This window comes from Chiloscyllium punctatum, chromosome 21 (assembly GCF_047496795.1).
Source record: "Chiloscyllium punctatum isolate Juve2018m chromosome 21, sChiPun1.3, whole genome shotgun sequence".
NCBI classification, from domain to species: Eukaryota; Metazoa; Chordata; class Chondrichthyes; order Orectolobiformes; family Hemiscylliidae; genus Chiloscyllium; species Chiloscyllium punctatum.
This window is the reverse complement of record NC_092759.1, coordinates 316,558-340,558: the sequence shown is the minus strand read 5'-3', so window position 1 is coordinate 340,558 and position 24,001 is coordinate 316,558. Positions and strand designations below refer to the sequence as shown.

Here is a 24,001-nt window from a genome sequence, read left to right as displayed (position 1 = left end):
AACTCCGGAATCAACCTAACAAACCTCCTCTGCACCTCCCCACCCTCCTCAGTGCCAGTACGTCCTTTCTCAAGTGCCCAGCTCATCTGCTGATGAGACCCTTTTCCATACTTCTCCCAGCTTCTGACCATCATCTTCTCAAGTTTCTCAGCCTGTGTTCTGGGTACCGTATTGTCATTGCCGGTCAGAAAATGCCAGCGTTCCCTTTGCAACAGCACAGCGGGTGTCCCTACCTTCCAGGGACTGCAGTGTTACAGGGAGGTGGCTCACCTCCTCCAGGGTTACCACGGATGGGGCAATAAATGTCGGCATTACTCACATCCCACGAAGGAGTGATGAAAAGGAACGTGAGTTTTGAACGCCCCCCCCGTTTTGAAAGTGCTGTTTCTGTTTGCCCTGCTCCTCTGGCCGCTGACATCCTGTGAAGGGACACCACAGGAGAGGAGCTAAAGCAAAGCTGCTCAGGAAAATGCATGGCTAAGGAGATAGACAAGGAAAGTGAAATAGATTGAAGTTCTTCTATGAAACAGGCGCAGTAACTCACCCCAGCTCAGGGTCCCACAGGTGAACGAAGAGCAGGTCCCGGGCTGACCTCCCATCAGGCCCGGACTCGCAGGCTAGGCTGAGGCTCCAGGTCTGCAGCTAGGCCTGGGTACCTGAGGGAGCAACAGTGTCAGAGAGAAGTGTGGAGTGGCGGACTGGTGGTAGCATCTGGAGGAGTATTGGACAGGGAACAGGAAGTACAGAGCTATTCATCCCCAGGCCCATGGCTCCAGCTCCAATATGGAGGCCGCAGGAGTGACAGAGGCCCATGACCAAGGCCCCGAAGCACGTGACTGATGTCAAGCAGTGATTGAAGGAACAGCGGAGGAGAGAGGAGCAACAGGACATGGGTTAAGCCAGTTTTGGAATACTATTCAGTTCTGGTCTCCCTGCTATCCGAAGGATGTTGTGAAACTTGAAAGGGTTCAGAAAAGATTGACAATGATTTTGCCAGGGTTGGATAGTTTGAGCTGCAGGGAAAGGCTGAATAGGCTGGGGCTGTTTTCCCTGGGGCATCAGAGGCTGAGGGATGACCTTTATAGACGTTTATAAAATCATGAGGGGCATGGATAGGTTGGACCGAAGGGTCTGTTTCCATGCTGTACATCTCTATGACTTTATGAGAGGGGAATGATTGAAAAAAGAACTAAGGGGCAACATTTTCATGCAGAGGGTGGTGTATGTACGGAATGAGCTGACAGAGGAAGTGGTGGAGGCTGGTACAATACAACATTGAAAAGGAATCTTAATGGGGACATGAAGAATCTTGAAGCTCTCAACCACCTCCATCTCAGCACCATTGATCCAGACAGGAGTGTATCCTCCATTCCGCTTCCTGAAGTTGATGACCAGCTCCTTCATTTTGCCGATATAGAGGGAGAGATTACTGTCTTAACACCATGCCAACTAAGCTGGCTATCTCTTTCCTGTCTTGTCATTGTTTGAGATCTGGTTATCAGTGCTGATGGCGGTAATGGCTGAACCCGAACAATCCATTTGCCCGCATGGGGAAAATATAATGGGGGAACATCATACTTGAGATAATAATTTACTACTCTTACTAGCTTGAAGATGAATCTCAAATTTTATGTTACTTTCCTTCTGGGAAGGGTCTTCATCTTGTCCACCCTCTCCAAACATCGATCAATGTTGCTGGGGGCTTTAATGTCAACTCTTGGAATTGGCACAGGGGAGGGGTCATATTGTGGGTAGCATGAGTTGGCAATAAATTAATTCTGAACCTCTGAATGGGGGTCAGGGTGGATGGGGCTTTGGAACAAAGGTTGCAATCTGGATCGTGGGTTATTGGCAAAACTAATTCCGATTGCTGGAACGGGTGTGGGAAAATGAGGAGGTGGGTGGAGGAGAAATGGGGAGATGGCGGAGGGGGGGGCACATGGGAGTAAGGTGTAATGGGCACCGGGGGGGGGGAGTGCACATGTGAAAAAAGGTTTCGAAAGTACCGACCCAAGAATACTCAGCGTGATGAGTGGTGCAGGAGTTGGTGGCTGATGGGCATTGCTAACACTATGCAGTTGGGAATAGAATGTTACAGTAGAGGTAGGAGCATAAAGATAAGTTTGGGAAGCTCAGAAAAAGTTTGCGGGGGCTGGGTGTGGGGAGGGTAGGGAAGCAGTGTGGTTTGGTTTGGAGGAAGGGGCTGCTGCAGTGAGTTGTTGGAAATGGTAAACTTTAGTGGTCGTGGGTACTGAAGGAAAGATGTATGCCCAATGGGCGAGATGCACTTCCGGTCTATCTGTGTCTGGAGGGGAGATTACAGGGAGTGGGGGGAGTTACTGTTGGTGATGGCCAACTTTGTAGTGGGTTGGGAGATAATTGTTGGTGATGGCCAAGTTTGGAGTGGGTTGGGGGAGATTGTTGGTGATGTCCAACTTTGGAATGGGGTTGGGCGGGGGTTCACAGTTGTGATGGCCAATTTTGATGTGGGGGGGGGGGGTCATTGTTGGTCACGTGGGTGAAATACTCACAGTGTGTGTATGTGTGTGTGTTTGGAGTTCCCCCTCCTGGCTAGGGGGCGTATGGATACAGTCCGAGAGGTGGAGTTTGGGGGTGGGGTGTGTGTGAGTGTGTGTGTGTGAGTGAGAGACGTGCAACGTCATGACGTCAGGGGGACGGCTGACGGTGGCGGAGTGATCCCCGGGAGGGGGCGGAGCGGGAAGGCTCGCGCTCGATGTCGGCTCCAGCTCGAGGCGGCGGCGGCGGCGCTCGGTGAGTGGGAACGGCGGGGGCGCTAGTTAACCCCCTTAACTAGCGACATAACTAGCGAAACCAGCACCAACCCCCCCGCCCGCCGTCTGATTCCAATAATAATACAATCCCCGTGACCCGCGGGGGGGGGGGGGGAAGTGGCGAAGCTGGTTATCATTGACCACCAGCAGATCACCTGCTGGTTAAGGACTGGTTAAGCGCTAGTTAAGCACTAACCAGGACCTGGGGTTATTTCTCTCCGTCCCGCAATACACACATCCGAAACAAAACCCATCCTGAACTCGGGGGGGGGGGGTCAGCGGACCTCGATTGATTTTCTCCCCCGGAGCCTGAACGTTAGGCCCCGGCGTCGAGGAGGCAGCTCAGCCCCGGTCCTGGGACTGGGGGGAAGGATGATGCTGTCCTCCCCCCTCACCCCTCACCAAGGGGGGCAGCAGCTGTGCCAGGGAGCATAGAGGGATGGGTGTTTCCCCCCCCCCCCCCCCCCCAAACAACAACATCATTCCCTCAAATTCCCTTGACTTATCCCATCCCTTTACCCCCATCCCCATCTCCCCCCATCCCCATCTCCCCCCCCCATCCCCATCTCCCCCCATCCCCATCTCCCCCCCCATCCCCATCTCCCCCCATCCCCATCTCCCCCCCATCCCCATCTCCCCCCCCATCCCCATCTCCCCCCCCCATCCCCATCTCCCCCCCCATCCCCATCTCCCCCCCCATCCCCATCTTCCCCCCCCATCCCCATCTTCCCCCCCCCATCCCCATCCCCCCCCCATCCCCATCTTCTCCCCCCCATCCCCATCTTCTCCCCCCCATCCCCATCTTCCCCCCCCCATCCCCATCCCCCCCCCCATCCCCATCTTCCCCCCCATCCCCATCTTCCCCCCCCATCCCCATCTTCCCCCCCCATCCCCATCTTCCCCCCCCCATCCCCGTCTTCCCCCCCATCCCCGTCTTCCCCCCCATCCCCGTCTCCCCCACCATCCCCGTCTCCCCCCCCATCCCCGTCTCCCCCCCCATCCCCGTCTCCCCCCCATCCCCGTCTCCCCCCCCATCCCCGTCTCCCCCCCCATCCCCGTCTCCCCCCCCATCCCCGTCTCCCCCCCCATCCCCGTCTCCCCCCCCATCCCCGTCTCCCCCCCCATCCCCGTCTCCCCCCCCATCCCCGTCTCCCCCCCCATCCCCGTCTCCCCCCCCATCCCCGTCTCCCCCCCCATCCCCGTCTCCCCCCCCATCCCCGTCTCCCCCCCCATCCCCGTCTCCCCCCCCATCCCCGTCTCCCCCCCCATCCCCGTCTCCCCCCCCATCCCCGTCTCCCCCCCCATCCCCGTCTCCCCCCCCATCCCCGTCTCCCCCCCCATCCCCGTCTCCCCCCCCATCCCCGTCTCCCCCCCCATCCCCGTCTCCCCCCCCATCCCCGTCTCCCCCCCCATCCCCGTCTCCCCCCCCATCCCCGTCTCCCCCCCCATCCCCGTCTCCCCCCCCATCCCCGTCTCCCCCCCCATCCCCGTCTCCCCCCCCATCCCCGTCTCCCCCCCCATCCCCGTCTCCCCCCCCATCCCCGTCTCCCCCCCCATCCCCGTCTCCCCCCCCATCCCCGTCTCCCCCCCCATCCCCGTCTCCCCCCCCATCCCCGTCTCCCCCCCCATCCCCGTCTCCCCCCCCATCCCCGTCTCCCCCCCCATCCCCGTCTCCCCCCCCATCCCCGTCTCCCCCCCCATCCCCGTCTCCCCCCCCATCCCCGTCTCCCCCCCCATCCCCGTCTCCCCCCCCATCCCCGTCTCCCCCCCCATCCCCGTCTCCCCCCCCATCCCCGTCTCCCCCCCCATCCCCGTCTCCCCCCCCATCCCCGTCTCCCCCCCCATCCCCGTCTCCCCCCCCATCCCCGTCTCCCCCCCCATCCCCGTCTCCCCCCCCATCCCCGTCTCCCCCCCCATCCCCGTCTCCCCCCCCATCCCCGTCTCCCCCCCCATCCCCGTCTCCCCCCCCATCCCCGTCTCCCCCCCCATCCCCGTCTCCCCCCCCATCCCCGTCTCCCCCCCCATCCCCGTCTCCCCCCCCATCCCCGTCTCCCCCCCCATCCCCGTCTCCCCCCCCATCCCCGTCTCCCCCCCCATCCCCGTCTCCCCCCCCATCCCCGTCTCCCCCCCCATCCCCGTCTCCCCCCCCCATCCCCGTCTCCCCCCCCCATCCCCGTCTCCCCCCCCATCCCCGTCTCCCCCCCCCATCCCCGTCTCCCCCCCCCCATCCCCGTCTCCCCCCCCCCATCCCCGTCTCCCCCCCCCATCCCCGTCTCCCCCCCCCCATCCCCGTGGCAAGTGAAATTCAGCTGTTAAGAGACATCAGTTTGGAAGGTGCTGTTGGAGGAAGTTCAGTGAGTTAATAGTACTCACTGCAGCCATTGAACATCAGAAATGGAGGGAATGGATGGATGAGATGCTGAATGAGTGGGCTGCTTTGCCCTTGATAGTGTTGAGCATCTTGAGTGTTGTTGAATCTGTACCAATGCTGCCTGCGCAAGATCCTGCAAATCTTGCCTGGGAAGAAGGATGCGGCAACACCAGTGTCCTCAACCAGACCAACGTACTCAGCATTGAGGCGAAAGTGAGGACTGCACATGCTGGAGATCATCGTCAAGGTTGTAGCGGTGCTGGAAAAGCACCACTCATTTGTTCCCGATGAAGGGCTTTTGCCCGAAACGTCGATTCTCCTGCTCCTCGGATGCTGCCTGACCTGCTGTGCTTTTCCAGCACCAGTCTAACCCGTCCTCAGCATTGAGGCAGGGCTCTGACTGTCTTCAGTTGGGCTACGAAGGCCTGGGCACGTCGTCCATGTGACCAACCCAAGACTCCCGGCTTCGGAATGGCAGGCAGGCCCCACTGAAGGAAGCGCGTCAGTGATACACTCAAGGCCTCGCTGGCAAAGTGCGGCATTCCTGCAGGCATCCGGGAATCACTGGCCCAAGACCGTCCAAAGTGGCGGAGCAGCATCCAGGAAGGTGTCGAGCACTTGCTGATGGGGCAAAGCATGGAAGCCAGGCGGAAACAGTAAATGGAGCATGCTGCCACACCCACCCCCACCGTGACCACCATCCGCCCCAAGTATAACAGAGCCTGCGGTAGCCACGTTGATCAATTTAGCCACCTACAGACTCAACTGGAGGTTGGAAGAGAGTCATCCTCTTTTGTTTTTTGGTGAGGGATCACTGATCAATGAATGACTCAGCTGTACAAGTGGGCGGCATGGTGGCTTAGTGGTTAGCACTGCTGCCTCACAGTGCCAGGTTCGATTCCAGCCTTGGACAACTGTCTGCGTGGAGTTTGCACATTCTCCCCGTGTCTGCGTGGGTTTCCTCCCACAATCCAAAGATGTGCAAATCAGGTGAATTGGCCGTGCTAAATTGGCCACAGTGTTCGATGCATTAGTCAGAAGGAAATGGGTCTGGGTGAGTTACTCTTCGGAGGGTCGGTGTGGACTGGTTGGGCCGAAGGGCCTGTTTCCACTCTGGGGAATCTATTCTAATCTAATCATACACCTGACTTGTATCTTGGAGATAGTTCACAGCTTTTGGGTATCAGGAAGTGAGTCCCTCTTAACAGTAGACCCACGGCCTGTGTCTCAGTTCTGTAGTACTCTGGAATGTCAGTGTGCTGTAGCACTGCACCAACTCTGTTACACTTCTAAATGAATATGGTCTCGGGTATAGGTTAGTGTTAACCTGCACACCTGAAGGCTGCTGATTTGAGAAGTTGTTGAGACTGAAAGCATTAGGTATTCAATCAGGCCTGGGACTTGCATGGTTCTTGAGAGCTTCAGTTCACTGAGCCAGTGGAAAGATTATTCTATCCTTGAGTAATCCTTCCAGCTTTAGGTAATTTGCCTGCACTGATGTGATTCCCTATCTCAGAGTGCAGTAGGCAGTCATTGGCTGCTGCTTGCTGTGTGCATAAGGCTATTGACTCATTTGGGGGAAAGTGTTTGCATGTTTCCCATTTGCTGTCCATCTGGGGGAAAAGCCCTGGCTTCTGTTTGACACCGCTTCTGCACAGGTCAGGTGATCAATCTCAAAAGTCCTTGGGAACCGTGGGAGTGTCGCTACCTGGCTTGGTCTGGCCTGTACCAGTGTTAATTCAGCTCCACACCACCCCAACCCAGTTTGTGTATATCTGCACTCCTTCCCACTCCTCCAGCCCTGCACAAAACCACTGACTATTCCCTGATCAGGTGCACTGACAGCAAAAATAGAAAATCTGTTCAATATGGTTCCTTTTGTTCCATTTTGAGGGCTGCAGTTTCCAGCACAGACGTGGGCCATTGGGCCCATCTGCTCTGTGCTGGTGGTTATATTGCGCCTGAGCTGCCTCCCCTCTTCCCCAAGCCTTTCATTTCTCCCTGTCAACATATCCTCCTTTTCTGCTGCATACATTAATCTGGCTCCTCCCTAGAGGAATCTGTGTTGCACCTCAGCAACTGCTCGTGATACCACATTCCACACTTAATGCCGAGAGCAAGAGTTGGCGGAGGAAATCTGAACAGGTTCGGTGGCATCTGTGGAGAGAAGCAGAGTTTGCATTTCTGATTGATGTCCTTTCAGTTTTGCTGTGATGACAGGTCATCAACTTAAAAAGTAGATTCTATTTCTCTACCTGGATTGAGATTTTCCAGCAATTTTTAAAAAATCCTATTTCAGATTCCAGGCATCCACGGTATTTTTCTTTTAGAATAGCGTCTGCACTTTGTAAGGTAATCTTCTTAGTCCAAATCTCTTCTGGTTACTAAAGCCTTTACAGAGCTGTACAGCAGCAGAATGCCGGTTTGAATTTACTTCCAGCATGTTTCCGCTAGCATTATTGTATTTAATGTTCATTGCTGCCAGTATATGTGTCCTAGGAGAAAGTGAGGACCCGCAGGTGCTGGAGATCAGAGTTGAGTGTGTGGTGCTGGAAAAGCACAGCAGGTCAGGCAGCATCCGAGGAGCAGAAGAATCGACGTTTCTGGCAAGAGCCCTTCCTCAGAAATATCAGAAACATCAGGAATCCTGATGAAGGGTTCTTGGCTGAGACGTCGATTCTCCTGCTCCTCGGATGCTGCCAGACCTGCTGTGCTTTTCCAGCACCACACTCTCTTGCTCCAGTATGTGTCCTGTTTTGCTAGTTCCCCTCCTGTGATACTAATAGTTTGGGCTATTGTAAATATAGGGTAGGTCAAGTGAGAACTTCCGTGAGCCCCCTGTTGGGTTTTGTATGATATTTGTAGATAATTTGTCTGCTCCATTTACAAAAAGCAAATCTCAAGTTTAACTTCACCAGACTGGCTTTGACTCCTGAATTCTGGGTAACCTGCCCATTGTCATATACCGCTCTGTACCTGTACTTCAGAGGCTGGTACTGTCACTGCTGAGTCAGATGGTTATGTGTTTGAGTCCTATCCTTGGTTAATGCTCCATCCCAAATGTGTGACCTCTGACCTAACTGAAAGGATGGAGGCAGCAGATACGGGGTCTCAGTGGTTAGCACTGCTGCCTCACAGCGCCAAGAACCGGGGTTCGATTCCAGCCTTGGTCAACTGTATGTGTGGAGTTCTTCCTGCGTCTGCATGGGTTTCCTCCGGGTGCTCCGGTTTCCCCCCTCAGACCAAAGATGTGCAGGTTCAGTGGAACAATAAATTGCCCCATAGTGTCCAGGAGTATGCAGGCTCCATGGATTAACCCTGGGCAGCGTAAGGTCGGGGATGAGTCTGGTTGTGATGCTCTTTGCAGGGTCGTTGTGGACTCGTTGGGCCGAATAGCCTGCTTCAGCACTGCAGGGATTCTATACCTAGGAACACCACCCTCCATGTTCCTCTCCAAGCCATCCAGACTTCAAACCAAATCAGCTGTTCCTTCACTGTCGCTTCGATCAAGATCCAGGAGCTCCCTAACAGCTCTGTGGATGTTCCTACCTGTTAGGTACACCCACAGTCCATGTCTCCTATCACCTACATCTTAGTGCTCATACTGAGGGAGCACCACACTGACTGAGATGGTAATGTTTCATGAAGCTTTAAGCAGACGCCCCTATCGTTTTATTTGTTCGTGACATGTGAGCGGTGCTGGCTAGACCAGCATTGGTTGCTCATTCCTAATAGCCCAGGAGGCAATTAAGAGAGAATCACATTATACATTCGACTTGGCAAGGATGGCAAATTTGAGATTGTGGTCAGCATGGACTGGTTGGACTGAAGGAGAAAGTGAGGACTGCAGATGTTTGAGATCAGAGTCGAGAGTGTGGCCCTCATTCCTGCTGAAGGGCTCTTGCCTGAAACGTCATTTCTTCTGCTCCTCGGATGCTGTCTGATGTACTGTGCTTTTCCAGCACCCCACTCTCGATGGTGGTATAGGAGCCCAAATCCCAAGAATATTAGCCTGGGGTTCTCAATTGCTCATTCAACGTCATTAGCACAATGCCCCATCGCCCCATTTGCCATCTTGGGTGGGTACGAATGATCCAGCAGCATTTTTTCAAAGAAAGGCAATGGAGTTCTTTCCAGTATACACAATCCTTCGCAAAGAAGGATTACCCAAAAGCCTGCTACGTACAAACAGGTGGTTGTATTTCAGAATTGTTAAAGCACGGAGGCACTTTGGGAAGTGCCAAGGTTGTGAAAGATGCTATCCAGATGCAAGAGCAAATTACTGTAGATGCTGGTATCTGGACTGAAAACAAAACATGCTGGAGATCACAGCGGGTCAGTCAGCATCCCTGGAGATAATGCAAGCTAATGTTTCGAGTCTCTCCTGAGGGGATTCTAACCCATATTCCTTTGCCCCTGAGCCTGGGGGCCATGTTGATTTCTGAGTTGTGGCTGCTGAAGATGCGGAATTCAACATGCTGAAAGAAACTGCTGAATCTTGCAGACGCTCTCCATCAAAGGGCTGTTATTGAAAGGGCTGTTCTCGTCACTGTGATGTCTCTTATGAGAGTCTGCAGCATGGATATTCCGGCCTCCACCCACTGGGTCTGAAGAGTTTGCAGTGTGAGAGAGGGTAAAGATTAGCAATGAGAATTTTAAAGTTTTTAGCGGAACTGGAAGCTAATGTAGGTCAGTGAGCACAATGGAGAGTGTGAAGGTGGGCCAATGTGATTCAGCGCGATTTAGGATGGGGGAGCAGAAAGTTTTGGAAAACCTGGTGTTTATGGAGCAAGATGCTGAGGATTTGGTGACGTAGTGGTAATGTCACTAGGCTAGTTAGCTGTACAGGGAGAAAGTGAGGACTGCAGATGCTGGAGATCCGAACTGAAAAATGTGTTGCTGGAAAAGCGCAGCAGGTCAGGCAGCATCCAAGGAGCAGGAGAATCAACATTTCAGGCATAAGCCCTTCTTCAGGCAGGCTATTGTTCTGGGAATCAGAGTTCAAATTCCACCACGGAAAAATTTAAATCTAAACAAAGCTGAGGAGATCTGCTAAAGCATTTTGTGTCAAGTTGTGATACTCGTTGTAATGCACTTCCTCTGCTCTGTATCTGTACTATTGAGCTGAACATTGAACTGACCCGAGCTAATGAGGCTTGGAGATTTCATAGTTATTTAAAACTTATTTCTGGGAACAATTTGCGGGTTTAATGTTTAGTTATTATTTTTAATTAAAAACAGATTTGAGATTGAGTCCAGCTAAAACTGGACTTTGAGTGAAATTAGTACAAATGACATTTGTTATCTTTGGAGTTGGCGTGATTTTCCTGTGACAGCTGGTTCTCCCCTCCTGGTCCACACTTGCATGCTTATCAGTTGTGATTGGACACTTGAATGAAATGTTGACTGCTGTTTGACAAAAGAAGGCCTCACAATGGAGTGTGAAACTGCTCTCGTTGAAGCTCCGTACTTAAGGGAAATTCAAGAGAGAATTACCTGATGATTTAAGTACAAATCTCTGGTTATGGGGGAACGGCAGGAGAGTGACACAGTGTTGTAATGTTGGTTCAGAGAGCCAGGTGCAGACAAGGCTGGGCTGAACGGCCTCCATCTGCTTTGTAACAGTTCTGTAATTCTCTGAATTTCCAACAAAAATCACTGGAAGCAAGAGATCTCTGAGGTACCCTTGAGGGTTGCAAGATATTTCAAAATGCTTTTCTAACCCTTGGAGCATAGTATTAAGAGCAGAATTAGATCAGTTGGCCCTTCGTGCCAGCAACTCCATACATTAAGATCATGGAAGAGCTGGTTGTGGTCTCAGCTCCACGTTTGTAGTTGCCCCCCATACCACATAATGCCTAAAAATCTATCAGTCTCAACTTTGAGTGCGGGGAAGAGAATTCCATACTCGATTGACCCTCTGAGAGAAAATAAACTCTCGCCTCTTTCTTCAAAAGTTTTTTTTTATTCTTAAACTATGTCCCCTAGTTCTAAACTTTCTCACCTCCAGAGTATCTCCCCACCACCCCTGTCCAGTCCCTCAGATCTTGCATGTCGCAACCAATAAAATACTGACTGAAACGAACTGTTGTCGTAGAGGAAACACAGCAGTCAGTTTGCACACTGCAGCCTCCCACAAAAAGCAGCGTGCCATTCGCAAGTTGATTTATTTCAGTGATTATTGTTGAGGGATAAGAATTAGCCAGGTTTGTGTTCTCTGAAAGACTGCTCACTGGGTCTTGTCTGCTCACCAGACTGGGCCCAGATTCAGGGTCTATTCTGAAAAGAAGCCCCAGCAATGCAGCAGCATCTCGCCCACTGCTTCAGAGTGGGGTTTTTTTTTGTAGTTTGTGGAGTGGGTTTCAACCTGCAGCTTTCTGTCTTGGAAGTGACAGTGCCGCCCACTGATCCGCAGCTGAGACTGTGTGCAACGATGAGGAATGGATGGATGTTTTGCTAGATTTCTCCTCTGACTATGGAGGCACTTGAGGTTACCATCATAATAAAGAGAACCTCCCTCTCCCTCACACATGCGCGCGCACACAGACACTCTCTCTCTCTCTCTCTCTCTCTCTCTCTCCCCACTCATTCTCTCTCTCTCTCACACTCTCTCTCTCTCTCTCACTCTCACACACACACACTCTCACACACACACACCCCACCCCAAATAAAAAGCTTTTCTGGGATGTGCCGTCCACAACTGGGCACTGTTCCTGCAGCTGGGGACTGACTGAGCTCCTGTCAAACTGAAGCATCACTTGCATTTGTGTCTAATTCTCTTAGTTGAGACAAAGGCTTCACAGGCACAGCTGGCAGCAGCTATCCCAAGGTGAGCGTCACTGAGAGGAAATTAATATATTCCCTGCTCTGCTGCTTACTTTCTTAAACAAAACAGCCTCCCCATTTCTCGCATGCAAGATTCTTGCTGGATACGGTTGATTGGGTAGCAGTGAGGAATAAGCAGTCTGGTTTAATCTCTCTATTGACATTGAGGTAGTTTGCAGTATTCCTACTGTTGACATCGAGTGACTCCGCACTAACAACAAGCTGGAGTGTTCTGTTCGGCCCAGTGATCACTCGACAGGCCATCTGAGCTGCGCAGGCAGCCGGAGAAACTCATTGTATTTTTTGGCTGCTAAAGAGAGGCTTGCTTCTGTGATGTGTCAGAGCTTTCCTGCAGAATCTGGCTTTAAACTGACAAGTAGTGTGCTTTTGTTTGTGTGTTGGTGGGGGGGGGGGGGTGCGCATGAAGAGAGTGGTTTGCCGGGGAGTGGCCAAACAGGTTCCCACATTGCCAAAGAGAAGGAGGAATCGCTCTGCGGCTGTTGCCATTGGCGGACAAGTAATATGTGCAGATGTTTATTGAAACGTGACACCTGAGGCTGTTGGTGTGCTGCCAGTGGGCACGCTGATGGGCAGCTCACGTTTTTGCAGCGTGTCTATTTGATTCCGGGCCAAGCACTCGGCACATCTGCGGATTTTGTTCTTGTTGCAGTCGGGTGAGAGCTGAGAGGGTGTGGGTGCTGATGGTTACAGATGCTGGTGGCATTTTGGCTAATAGTTTGGATGCTTTTTCTCTTGTAACGTGCTGACTGTTGGCGCTGGCGTAGTGGAGAATGTAACTGATGTTTAATAAGGTTGAATGAGGGACGCATCCAATATGCGGGGGAGCAGGAAAGGTTTCCTCAGGTAGTGAAGGTTTTTTAAAAAAATTTGATCGTAGGGTTCAGTGCAGTTTCTGAATGTTTAAACAGACTGTTGCCGCTGGGTCAGTAACTGAAAGGCGCAGATTTAAAGTAATTGGAGAGTTTTTTTTCATGTTTTACACCGCGAATTGTGATCCTAACGTGGCCCCTGCAAGGGAGAAAGGTTGATGAATGCCACTTTAATAAGACCGAAAGGGAAAAAGGATTAGGGGAGGGAGCCAGCACGGTCTAGATGGGTGGACTGGCCTGTGTCTGTGCCGTGTCCTACAATTCTAAAGTTACGAAACCGATCACTGAAGGAGATATATTTATGTTACTTGATGCATTCCCTTTTCACATCAAACACGGTTCACCCTCGGAAACTGCCAGTTAATTTCAGCCAGATATTCTGTGCTGTGATTAAACCCATCGTTTTTAAACAATAATCCATCTCGTTGGATTAAAGTGACACCAGGAAACCCAACACAAAATATTTCTGTCGTGCAACAGGAGCTGTAGAGGTCAGAGGCCTAAATATTCTATGTATTATTTCCTAAGCTCTGGAATTCCCCCCCCCCCCCCCCCCCCGGACCTCTCCTCTGACTCATAGTCTCATCCCTCCAGCTACTGTTAAAACATACACCTTCCATTCAGGCTTTCCTTATTTGGCTCGCTTTCAAATTATGTTTCTTAATGTTCCTGTGAGGCTGCTTGGGATTCATAAAATGGCAGAAGGAGGCCATTTGGCCCATCAAGTCCACACCGATCCTTTGACGAGCACTCCATCCAGACCCATTCCTCTACCCTATCCCAGTAAACGTAATCTCCTGTGGCTAATCTACCTAACCGTCACATCCCTGGACACTATGGGGCAATTTAGCACGGCCAATCCACCCTAACCTGCACATCTTTGGACTGTGGGAGGAAACCTACGCAGACCACTGGGAGAATGTGCAAACTCCACACAGGCAGTTGCCCGAGGGTGGGATCAATGCAGGTCCCTGATTGCTGTGAGGCAGCAATGCTAACCACTGAGCCACCGTGCTGCCCCTCCAGATGCTATTAAAACATTCAGGCTATCCTTCTGTGGCTCAGTTTCAAATTATTGTCTGTGGGCCTGCGGGTGATGTTCTCACTGTGTTAAAAACGCTGTGATAATTGCAACACTGTTCATCTCCAAACAATGTTATCCCTGTTTCCTTCTGAGGACGCAATCAGCTTGCAGTTGTACCATCCACAGGCACCTACAGGTTTCTGGGTAGTACCTGGCACTCGGGTGAGCTTTGATCGCCTCTTTAACTTAGTTAGGCATTCCAGGTAAGTCAGTCTTTACACACACACACTTTCAGCAAGGTAAATCAATAGGTGTTACAATTTGAGAAATGTGGTTATGTTTTGCTAACCCCATCCTAATCTAGTCATTTAGGAAGCGCTTGCGTTTATTTAGTGCCTGGTAGAACATTTTGTACTTTGCAGCCATTGAGATTTTCTTAAGGTTTTTCTTTGTTAGTGTGTTGCTGGCTGGGCCAGTATTCAATGGCCATCCCTAATTCTTGTTATGAATGTGGTGGTGAGCTGCATTCTTGGTCTATGCAGTTCGTATGATGTAGGGACACTCATGGGGGAAAGATCAAGGATTTCGGTCCAGAGGCAGTGAAGAAATGGCCAGTGTAGTTCCAAGTCAGCATGGTGTGGGGCTTGGAAGGGAACATGCAGGTATTGGTGTACCATGTTGCTGCTGCCATTGTTCCTCTAGCTGATAGTGGCTGTAGGTTTTGAAGGGGCTGTTGAAGGAGTCTTGGTGCGTTGCCTTCGTGCATCTTGTAGATGATACACACTGCTGCTACTGAGCTTCAGTGGTGAAGGAATGAGTGGTGGATGGGGAGGCAATCAAGTGGGTTTTGCTTTGTCTTGGAGAGTATTGAGCTTTGTGAGTGTTGTTGGAGCTGCACTCATCCAGGCAAGTGGGGAGTATTCCATCACATTCCTGACTAGTGCCTTGTAGATGGTGGACATGCTTTGGGAATGCGTCACTCACTTGTAATTCCAGCGCCTGACCTGTTCCTGTAGCCACAATATTTATACGGATGGTCACGTTCAGTTTTTGGCCAACGTTGATAGTGGGGGATTCTTGAATGGTAATGCCATTGTTGTTCAGTCACTGTTAAAATGTGAAAAGTCTGGCAGCCGATTTGTATACAGCAAGCTCCCATAAACAGCAGTGTGATAAGGTGATCTGTTAATTAGTAATATTGGTTGAGGAGGGAAATATTGGCTCAGATACTGCAGGAGAATTGATGACTTCTTTGTAACACTGTTGTGGGAGAGACCGATACCCCCTCAGCACAGACGCAGAACCTGTGTAACTTTTTCAGCTTCAATCAGCATGACACTGGGAGGGGTTTACACTTCAAAAAAAGCTTTTAATTAACCTAAATGGCAACAGAACTAGTTTTATTTTAAAAACCTGACTGTCTTCATGTCGTGAACTATTATTAAGGACTAAATATGCTTATGTTAAACGCACTCCACACTCCGATATCTCCAAAATGCCAACATATTGTTCAGATCCCACCTGTGCCCCTTAAATTACTTTCTGTAATGCCCCAGACCCAGCCCTTAATAACTCCCACTGTGCTCCTTTGTTTTGGAGAACTATTACAGAGGGTAGCTACCATCTTAGGAGACCTTGCAAGGCGTAGATATGATCTCCAGAGAGGCCATAGCCTCCTCTGAAGGAGCACCTGCAGGGAGTTTTAAAAAAAAGAGCGAGGGGAAGACTTGCATTTCTAAAGTTCTTTTACAAGCTGGTCGGCGGCACAGTGGTTAGCACTGCTGCCTCACAGCACCAGGGTCCCAGGTTCGATCCCAGCCTCGGGCGACTGTCTGTGGAGTTTGCACATTCTCTCTGGTTTCCTCCCACATTCCAAAGATGTGCAGGTCAGGTGAATTGGCCATGCTAAATTGCCCAGGGTGCATTAGTCAGAGGGAAATGGGTTGGGATGGGTTACTCTTCGGAGGGTCGGTGTGGACTTGTTGGGCTGAAGGGCCTGTTTGCGCACTGTAGGGAATCTAATCTTTGAAAAAAAAGCTCAGATTGTCCCAAAATATTTTTACAGGCAACACACTTTTGAAGTGTAGTCACAGCAGGAAGTTCGAAAATGGCAAACTCCCACAAACAGAAGTGGTCAAATAATTGCTTTTTCGATGATATTGTCTGAGGGATAAATATTGGCCCAGGGCGTTGGGAGGAGAATCCCACAGTGAAATGAAGAGTCCTTTCTGTCCACCTCAGTGAACAGATGAGCCTCCTGCTTAACATATCCTTCTCCTCTGACAGTGCATCTTGAGGGGGCTCTGCTTGAATTTTGTGCTGACATCTTGCAAGTAGGTTGAAACCACAGATCCTCTGACCCCAGAGACGAAAGCTGTGCTCACCTGAGATCCTGGTGCAGTAGGCGCTATTAATCCAAGAGCAAGTAATATTTTGTGGAATCTTTTCTGTCACGAGATGTGAGTGTCACTGGCAGGGCCAGCATTTGTTGCCTTTTGCTAATCGCTTTAGATCCAAGTGACTTGTTCAGCCACTTCACGTTGCTGTTGGTCTCGAGTCACACGTAGACAAGACCAAGTAGTGACAGCAGATTTCCTCCACTGAAGGGCATTAGTGAGCAGATGGTTCATGATAATTATTACTGACCATTTTCCGTTCTAGATTTGTTTTTATTATGAGCCAAATTTAAATTCTTCTAGATACATTGAGGGATTTGAACTTGCGACCACAGACTCTTTGTGGTGGAACCCTGGATTACTCGTCGAGTGACATTACCGCTATATCACCGTCTCCTCTCACTTGTGCGTGATTGTAGTTAATCTGCTGTGTCCTGAAAAAGTGCGCAATTAGATTAAGAGTGTAAATACACAGCTGTTCAGACTAGCAACAGATTTTAGGCCTGTAAACCGAATCTAATATATTGGATATTTTAATAATCTTCGATCTTTCTGTAGCTTTAATCTTTTGAATTCAAGACAGGATGTGTCTAAATGTACATCTTGTTTTTAAAGATTCCAAATTGATTTTTCTAAAATGAAAAGCTTTAAATCAAAATAGCTGCTCCATTAGAATAATTGATGGCCTTTGTTTGGGCAAAGCTGTCATCTAACTGATTTATAATTTGAAAATACTCATCACAGTTCGGATATGCCTCTTCCAAGTGTCAAAAGTCCTTACTATATTAGCAGAAGCAGTGGGAAGAGAAATTGGCATATTAGGCAGTTGCTTTCTGACCGAGAGCCAGAAATTTCCATCTCATGACAGAACAACAGGACTCAAATTGACTTCCACACATCTTGATTATATGCCCATGTTCCATGTATTTGTGTGTGTGTGTGTATAGATTCTGCATGCATGTGTCAATGTATCTGCAACTGCATGTGACCACGTGTGCGCACATCTGTGTGTGTATCCATATGCATATATCCACGCACGTGTGTCTATTGTGCATCTTGCAGGTCGTTCTGTGCATGTGTGTAATCAGGTGAGTCAGTTTTAATAAAAAGCTATTGTCAAAGAGACTTTAAACAGATTTCCTGCTTCCAGTGCGTCATGATTTGACTTGCTGTTGTTCCCAGCATTGCATTTCTTTTGGCCCCTCTTTGCACCCCTCTGCCTGATTCCCTCTGTCTCCGGTGTCCCTGATGAGCAGCTTGGTGAGGTCACAGAGAGGCGGCTATAAATGGAATGATGTCATAATAACCTTGCTTGTCGCACGTGACATCATAAGTATATGACAGAGCTAGCTTTGGGAGAAGATTTGCTTGATGAAAACTCTTGGGTGACCTACAGGATTCATGGTTAGTACCTTCTGCTTGGCTCATCGCATGACCATTCGTGGGGCGAATGCATTTCCACCCTCAGGCCCTGTGTCCCCGTTTTCCCCCCCCCCCCCCTCACCTAGGTTGAGTGACTCCTCCTCGAGTTGGCTAGGGGCAGGGGGGGCATCTGGTGAGAGCACACAGTGAGGAAGTGCCCAGTCCTGTCCCCCTCGGCTGGCATTGCAGCTATCTGTACTTTGCAGCAAAGCGCAGCAGGGAGGGATGGGTATTGGGGGCTGGGGTGCTCTGGGAGGAGGAGGAGGGGGCAAAGGAGTAGTGGGAGGCAGCATTCAATCCTTCTCAGTGCACCTCATGAGACCTGATGCTGTTGTGGATCCAATTGCCTGGAGTAAGTTACTTTCGTCAGCATTGTTCTAAACGGGCGTAACGGAAAGGCTGGAAATTTGTTCTCAGTGTAGACTGTGGATGCTAAAGGAATAACCAGAACTCTGAAGAGTCAGGAAGAGGTTTTAGATTTTTGTTGGGCAGCAAAGACATGCAGATAGAGTTAAGATCCAGGTCAACCATGACCTGAGTGACTGACCTCTTTCTGTTCCCATGAGTTGATTCAGCTTGCTATCACCAGGAGTGGTTGCGGGAAGCCAGATAAACACGTGAGTGTGAAAGGAATAGGGGGTTATGTAGGCAGCTCTCGCCAATCATGAGTCAATCATTAGATTAGATTCCCCACAGTGTGGAAGCAGGCCCTTCAGCCCAACAAGTCCACACCAACCCTGACCCATTCCCCCACCCTATATTTACCCCTGACTAATGCACCTAACTCTATGGGCAATTTAGCATGGCCAGTTCACCTGACCTGCACATCTTTGGGCTGTGGGAGGAAACCGGAGCACCCGGAGGAAACCCACGCAGACACGGGGAGAATGTGCAAACTCCACACAGGCAGTCGCCCAAGGCAGGAATCGAACTCTGGTCCCTGGCATTGTGAGGCAACAGTGCTAACTACTGGACCACCGTGCCTCCATAAGTCAGATTTGTTGTAAAATTTGATGTAATTGTTGGGAGTAAAAGGTTATAGGGTAGGAAGGGATTGGGTGACCTACTTTTGTTCCAGTGTACCTGCTACGTCTGGATCTCAGCCAAATCATAGTTGACCTGAGCAACTTTGCCAGGCTATTGGTCTTCTGCGAGAGCTATAAGAGAATGGTGCCAAAGATGGAGGCAAACAGATGATCGCTTGAGAGGAAAATCTTACCGTCCTTTCTCGAAGCTACACGCTGCCTCAGAACCTCCTCTTGTATCATGGGGAAGGTGTGGGGTGTATTTCAGTCCTCTTCGGGACTGTCTGTACAGTACATTGTTAGTACAGGAAAGCCGCAATACAAATATGAGTTGTTACAGATTAGTGCAGTTCTGAAAGTTCTGTGATTTTTCACCCACTTGCTGTGTTAATGTCTATTTTATACACACCATACATTACCTCATCCACCACCTTCAGCATTCATTCACTTCCTCCACCACCAACCCACAGTGGAGTAGTACAGACCATCCATAAGATGCACTGCAGCAAATCATCAAGGCTTCTCTGACAGTAAATTCCAAAATTGTGACTCCTGTCACTGAGCAGGATAAGGGCAGCAGATACATGAGAACACCATCCTCTCCAAGTTCCCGTCCAAGACACTCCTCATCCTGACTTGGAAATATATCGACTGTTCCTTCACTGTCGCTGGGTCAAAACCCTGGAATTCCCTTCTGAATAGCACTGTGGGTGTCTTTCCACCACACGGTCTGCAGGAACTCCCGATCACCACTCTCTTTGCAAGAGCTATTAAACATGAGAAGCAATGGCTGAGCTTTCCAGCAGTTTTTATGTCCTGAGGAAGTGAAGTAAAACACAGCTGTGTCTTGAGCGAGGCAAGTAAGAGTTTGAGACTAAACGCAACTCCTTTCTGTTTCTTTTCAGGACCAAAGACATAAAGTCACACTGAAGCGACACCGGTAGCCTTCTTCAGGACGGACTTATCTGGCTTTAGACCATTTTGCAGGTGAGTTGAGCTGATGCTGTGGATGTGAGGGCAAATTAAAGCCACATTGGTGTGACATCAGAACTGAGAGATTATACTTTAGACCAGAGTTTGTTTCTCTGGACATAATTCTTTAGAGTGATGGATTTTTAATACGGTGGAGGTCGAAAAGGTGTCCCTACTTGTTTGAGGGTGACGGAACAAGACTCATAAGGTAGTAATTAATTCTAGACTTTTGGATAAACCTCTTCACCCAGAGACTGCTGAGAATGTGGAACTCACTCCCACATCCAGAGGTTGAGGCGAATAGTGTAGATCTCATTAATGCAATATTGTGGCTTTAAGAAATTATTTTGTCCTTTTGTTTTAATTTTGAAGAGAAGTGTTAAGGCAGAAGTGGTGCGCAATCTACCAGAGCCTGTGGAATAAACAGCTCGTGAGGCCTTGGTGTTTTTCTTTTAAGTTGGAACAATAGAAGCAGCCTGACTGGGTGTGGTCAAACTCCCACAGAATCAGGATTTCCAGTTTAGCTTTCAGCAGTTGCCATTGGGATCTGGAAGAAGTGAAAGCTATCTTTCCCCCCCCCCCCCCCCTCCCAGTTACAGCCAAAAGCTGGGGGTTCTCTGTCTGCTGCAGAAGTTGGATGTGAGATCGCCTGTCTTCTGAAGGGTGTGTTTATGGGGTGCTACTATATTGGAACAGTTACTGTTTAGGAGTAAAATAATCTATTATTCTGTTAAGTTTTCCAGTAGAGTTAAATTCCTCTTTATTTTGTTGTATTTCAACTGTGGTGTTTGAACAAATTGTTTTGTGTTTAATGTCAAGTAGTTTTGACTGTTTGAATTGCATCTGGCGCACAGCACCTCACATTTGCCTTTTAAAATAAGAAAACGTTAGGTGTAGACTATCTTCTTAATATATTTTGAGGGATTCTGGTCTAGTCCTTATCATATGTGAATGTAAATGTGTTGGAGGGGGTTTAGAGGAAGTTTACAAGTTTAGGACCTGGAATGAACAGGTGGTCCTCTGAGGAACAGTCGGATAGAATTGGTTTGTTGTCATTGTAGAAGAGTGAGAGGTGATTTAATTCTGTTATATAGCAACCTGAATGGCCTTGGCAAAGTGGACATGGACTCATGTGGGTAGGGGACACTGTTGTAAAATTAAGGGTCACTGATTTAGGATAGAGTCTTTTTCTTTCTGAAGGCGTGGCAGCATTGAATGTAGAGGTAGGTAGATTCTTGTTGGGTGGTTCAAAGCCGGTAGGAGTGTGGAAGCATGAACAGATCAGCCATGATCTTACTGAATGGTGGAGCAGACTTGAGGGGCTGAATGGCCTATTACTGCTTCAAATTGTTGTGTTTACATGAGGCAGAAAGAAACAGATGTTTGTATCAATTGGGTGTGAAAGGAGATGGGTGAGAGCTGATGTGGAGAGGAAATGCAGGTGTTGATGTGTTGGGCTGAATGGCCTTCTTCAATCCTGTAACTCTTATCCAGTTTGTGTAAGTCCTGCTCTGTTGATGGCACCGCATGCACGGGGTTGTTGCGTGGTGATGCCAGTGCCCTTGCCCGAAGCTGGAATCTTGGTGAGCCATAACTTATGCCCAACCCCTTCTCCTCCATCTTTTATTGCTGTTTCAGTGGAATATCGGAATCTGTCTAATCTGGGTTTGGAACCATGAGCTCGGTTGCTGTGCTTACACCGGAGAGCTTTGCTGAGCATCGCAGTGGCTTAGGAGACCAGGAGACCAGAGGTGGGTGTTGTCTTACAGCGGACGACCATCTTCAGCAATACCATGAGAAAAAGCAATGCCCAGGGTAAATGCTTGCCTTCCTTTCTGGGAGGGAAATCTGCTGTCCTTACCTGGCTTGCCCCATGTGGGACTCTAGGCTTGCAGCAATATGGGTTGACTTGGAATTACTATCTGAAATGGCTTAGCGAGCCTCCCCGTTCAGGGTCAGTGAGGGATGGGAGGTCAGTGCTACCCTTGCTCAGCAAAGTCACACGCTGTGAAAGACTAAAGCTTCTTTGTTTAAAAATGTGTTGCTGGAAAAGCGCAGCAGGTCAGGCAGCATCCAAGGAGAAGGAGAATCGACGTTTCGGGCATAAGCCCTTCTGAAGGAGGGCTTATGCCCGAAACGTCGATTCTCCTTCTCCTTGGATGCTGCCTGACCTGCTGCGCTTTTCCAGCAACACATTTTTAAGCTCGCATCTGCAGTCCTCACTGTCTCCTTAAAGCTTCTTTGGCCCTGGTAATAAACACACCAAATCTGCTTTGCTTCAGGAGATCCCAAGCCACTTTACAGCCACTGAAGTACTTCAGAAATATTACCACTGTTGTAGGAAATGCTGCAGTCAATTTGCACACTGGAATCCCCCACCAACAGCGAAGTGATGATGACCAATTCTTTTTCTTTCCCAGTGGTGCTGTTTCAGGGATAAATATTGAATCCAGGATGTCCCTTTGCTCTGTTTGAACACCCTGGGCCTTGTTACCCCCACTTGAGAGGGCACAGGGTGGGGGCCCCATTCGTGCGTTATTTCTGGAAGACAGTGTAGCATTCCCCTTGGACTGTACTTGGAGAATGAGCCTGGATTGAGACTCCTCTCCTCAATTTGGGGTGGCACGGTGGCTCAGTGGTTAGCACTGCTGCCTCATAGCGCCAGGACCCGGGCAACTGTCTGTATGGAGTTTGCACATTCTCCCCGTGTCTGCGTGGGTCTCCTCCAGGGTCTCCAGTTTCCTCCCACAGTCCAAGGATGTGCAGGTTAGGTGAATTGGCCACGCTAAATTGCCCCTAGTGTTAGTTGCATTAGTCAGGGGTGAATGTAGGGGAATGGGTCTCAGTGGGTTGCTCTTTGGAGGGTCGGTGTGGACTTGTTGGGCTAAAGGGCCTGTTTCCACACTGTCGGGAATCTAATCTAATCTAATCTCCTGACTCAGATGCACTGCAGGAGGCTCCCAGTTTCATTCCCAGACTGTGTTGAGTTCCTGGATCTGCTGTAGCCACCCTTTGGATTCTGGGGAAGAGTCTGGGGTCAGGTGTTGCGGGGAGGGGATTGGATGCAGAAGGGTACTGTCCTGTTCTTGTTCCATATCGCTTTCCTGTGATGCATGTTGGCGCGCACACGAGTGTGACTATCAAGTCAGGACAGATTTGAGTCTTGATGGTGATGCCTTCACAGTCTAGCAGCTTTCCAGTGCACACTGTCCAGGCTCACGCACTTGGAGTGGGTCCGTTAGCCAGTTAACGGAGGGCTTCTGGCAATTTTCCAGTTGTACCCTTTAACAGCTTCAGACGAGGAGGGGAGAATGTCGGGACCCAGGTCAGAGACCCTCACGAGTGGCCCACCTTGTCTCCAGAAGGGAGGGAGAGACCGCGCCAGTGAAGATGAGAGACCGAGGCCAGCCCACACTGCTCCTTGTGCGCTCCCCTGGTCACAAAGGAACCTTGGCACAACCAGGGGCACCCAAGGCAGGGAAGGATGTGGGCTTCCAAACAGCAGCTACGGTCCAGCGAGTTCTGTTCTTGATTTCTGTGGTGACCTTAAAGTGAGGAGGGACCAAAACATTGAGACGTCAAGTGGCTATTGTGAGGTAGGAGGTTTTATTTGCTACGCTAACATTGTGGAGGGAGGGGCAGAGGTAATAGTCCCCCCCCCCCTACCCCTGTATGTACCGTGCCCTTTTAAACATGATGCTTATGTGTGGGATTCACGTGGGTTGTGTTGTTGTTGTTGCCTGTCTGTTTGCAGGTGGAGTACCTGAGGATGAAGCTTACATCCCCACTTACCTGGAGGCTTTCCCCCCACTCCCTGAGAAGGGAACACCGGGGGACAAGTCCGGTGAACCCATTGGAGCGTGGAGCAAAATCCGACCAATCAAATCCTCAGTAATCACCCAGGTACGTGAATGCTGTCTGTCGTGTGCAATTTAGGAAGGACCAGCACCAACAGTGCCGTCAGGGCCACCCCAAGCCACCTCTTAGCTCGCAAATCACTTTCACTTGGCCACGTTGCGATGCAGGGTAACGTCAACAGCGTGGGTTCAATTCCTGCACTGGCTGAGGGTACTTAGCACGAATCACTCTCCTTCTCCTCAATCTCTCTCCTCATCTGAGACATGGTGAAACCACCATCAGTCATCTGTCCCATGTGAGGGAGCAGCCCTTTCGCCCAATAACCGTAGCAAGATCCCCTCAAAGAGCGATGTGTTTACGACGGGATCATCCGGGTTTTCTCTCTCACTATTGGTTGAATGATTACTATAGTTAAGACTTTGAGGG

General features: G+C 50.1%; 1 protein-coding gene across 3 annotated transcripts in view; it reads left to right on the top strand.

Moving 5' to 3' along the window:
• The first annotated feature begins 2,672 nt into the window (after window positions 1–2,672).
• The window catches only part of LOC140492493 (vigilin-like), a 115,938-nt gene continuing 94,609 nt past the window's right edge, over window positions 2,673–24,001 (top strand). For all 3 annotated transcript variants that reach the window (XM_072591383.1, XM_072591382.1, XM_072591384.1), the window contains exons 1-4: window positions 2,673–2,772; window positions 19,651–19,732; window positions 21,356–21,468; window positions 23,472–23,620. In XM_072591383.1, the coding sequence (XP_072447484.1) occupies window positions 21,393–21,468; window positions 23,472–23,620 (225 nt within the window). In that variant the 5' untranslated portion in view covers window positions 2,673–2,772; window positions 19,651–19,732; window positions 21,356–21,392. The remainder of the gene's footprint in view (window positions 2,773–19,650; window positions 19,733–21,355; window positions 21,469–23,471; window positions 23,621–24,001) is intronic.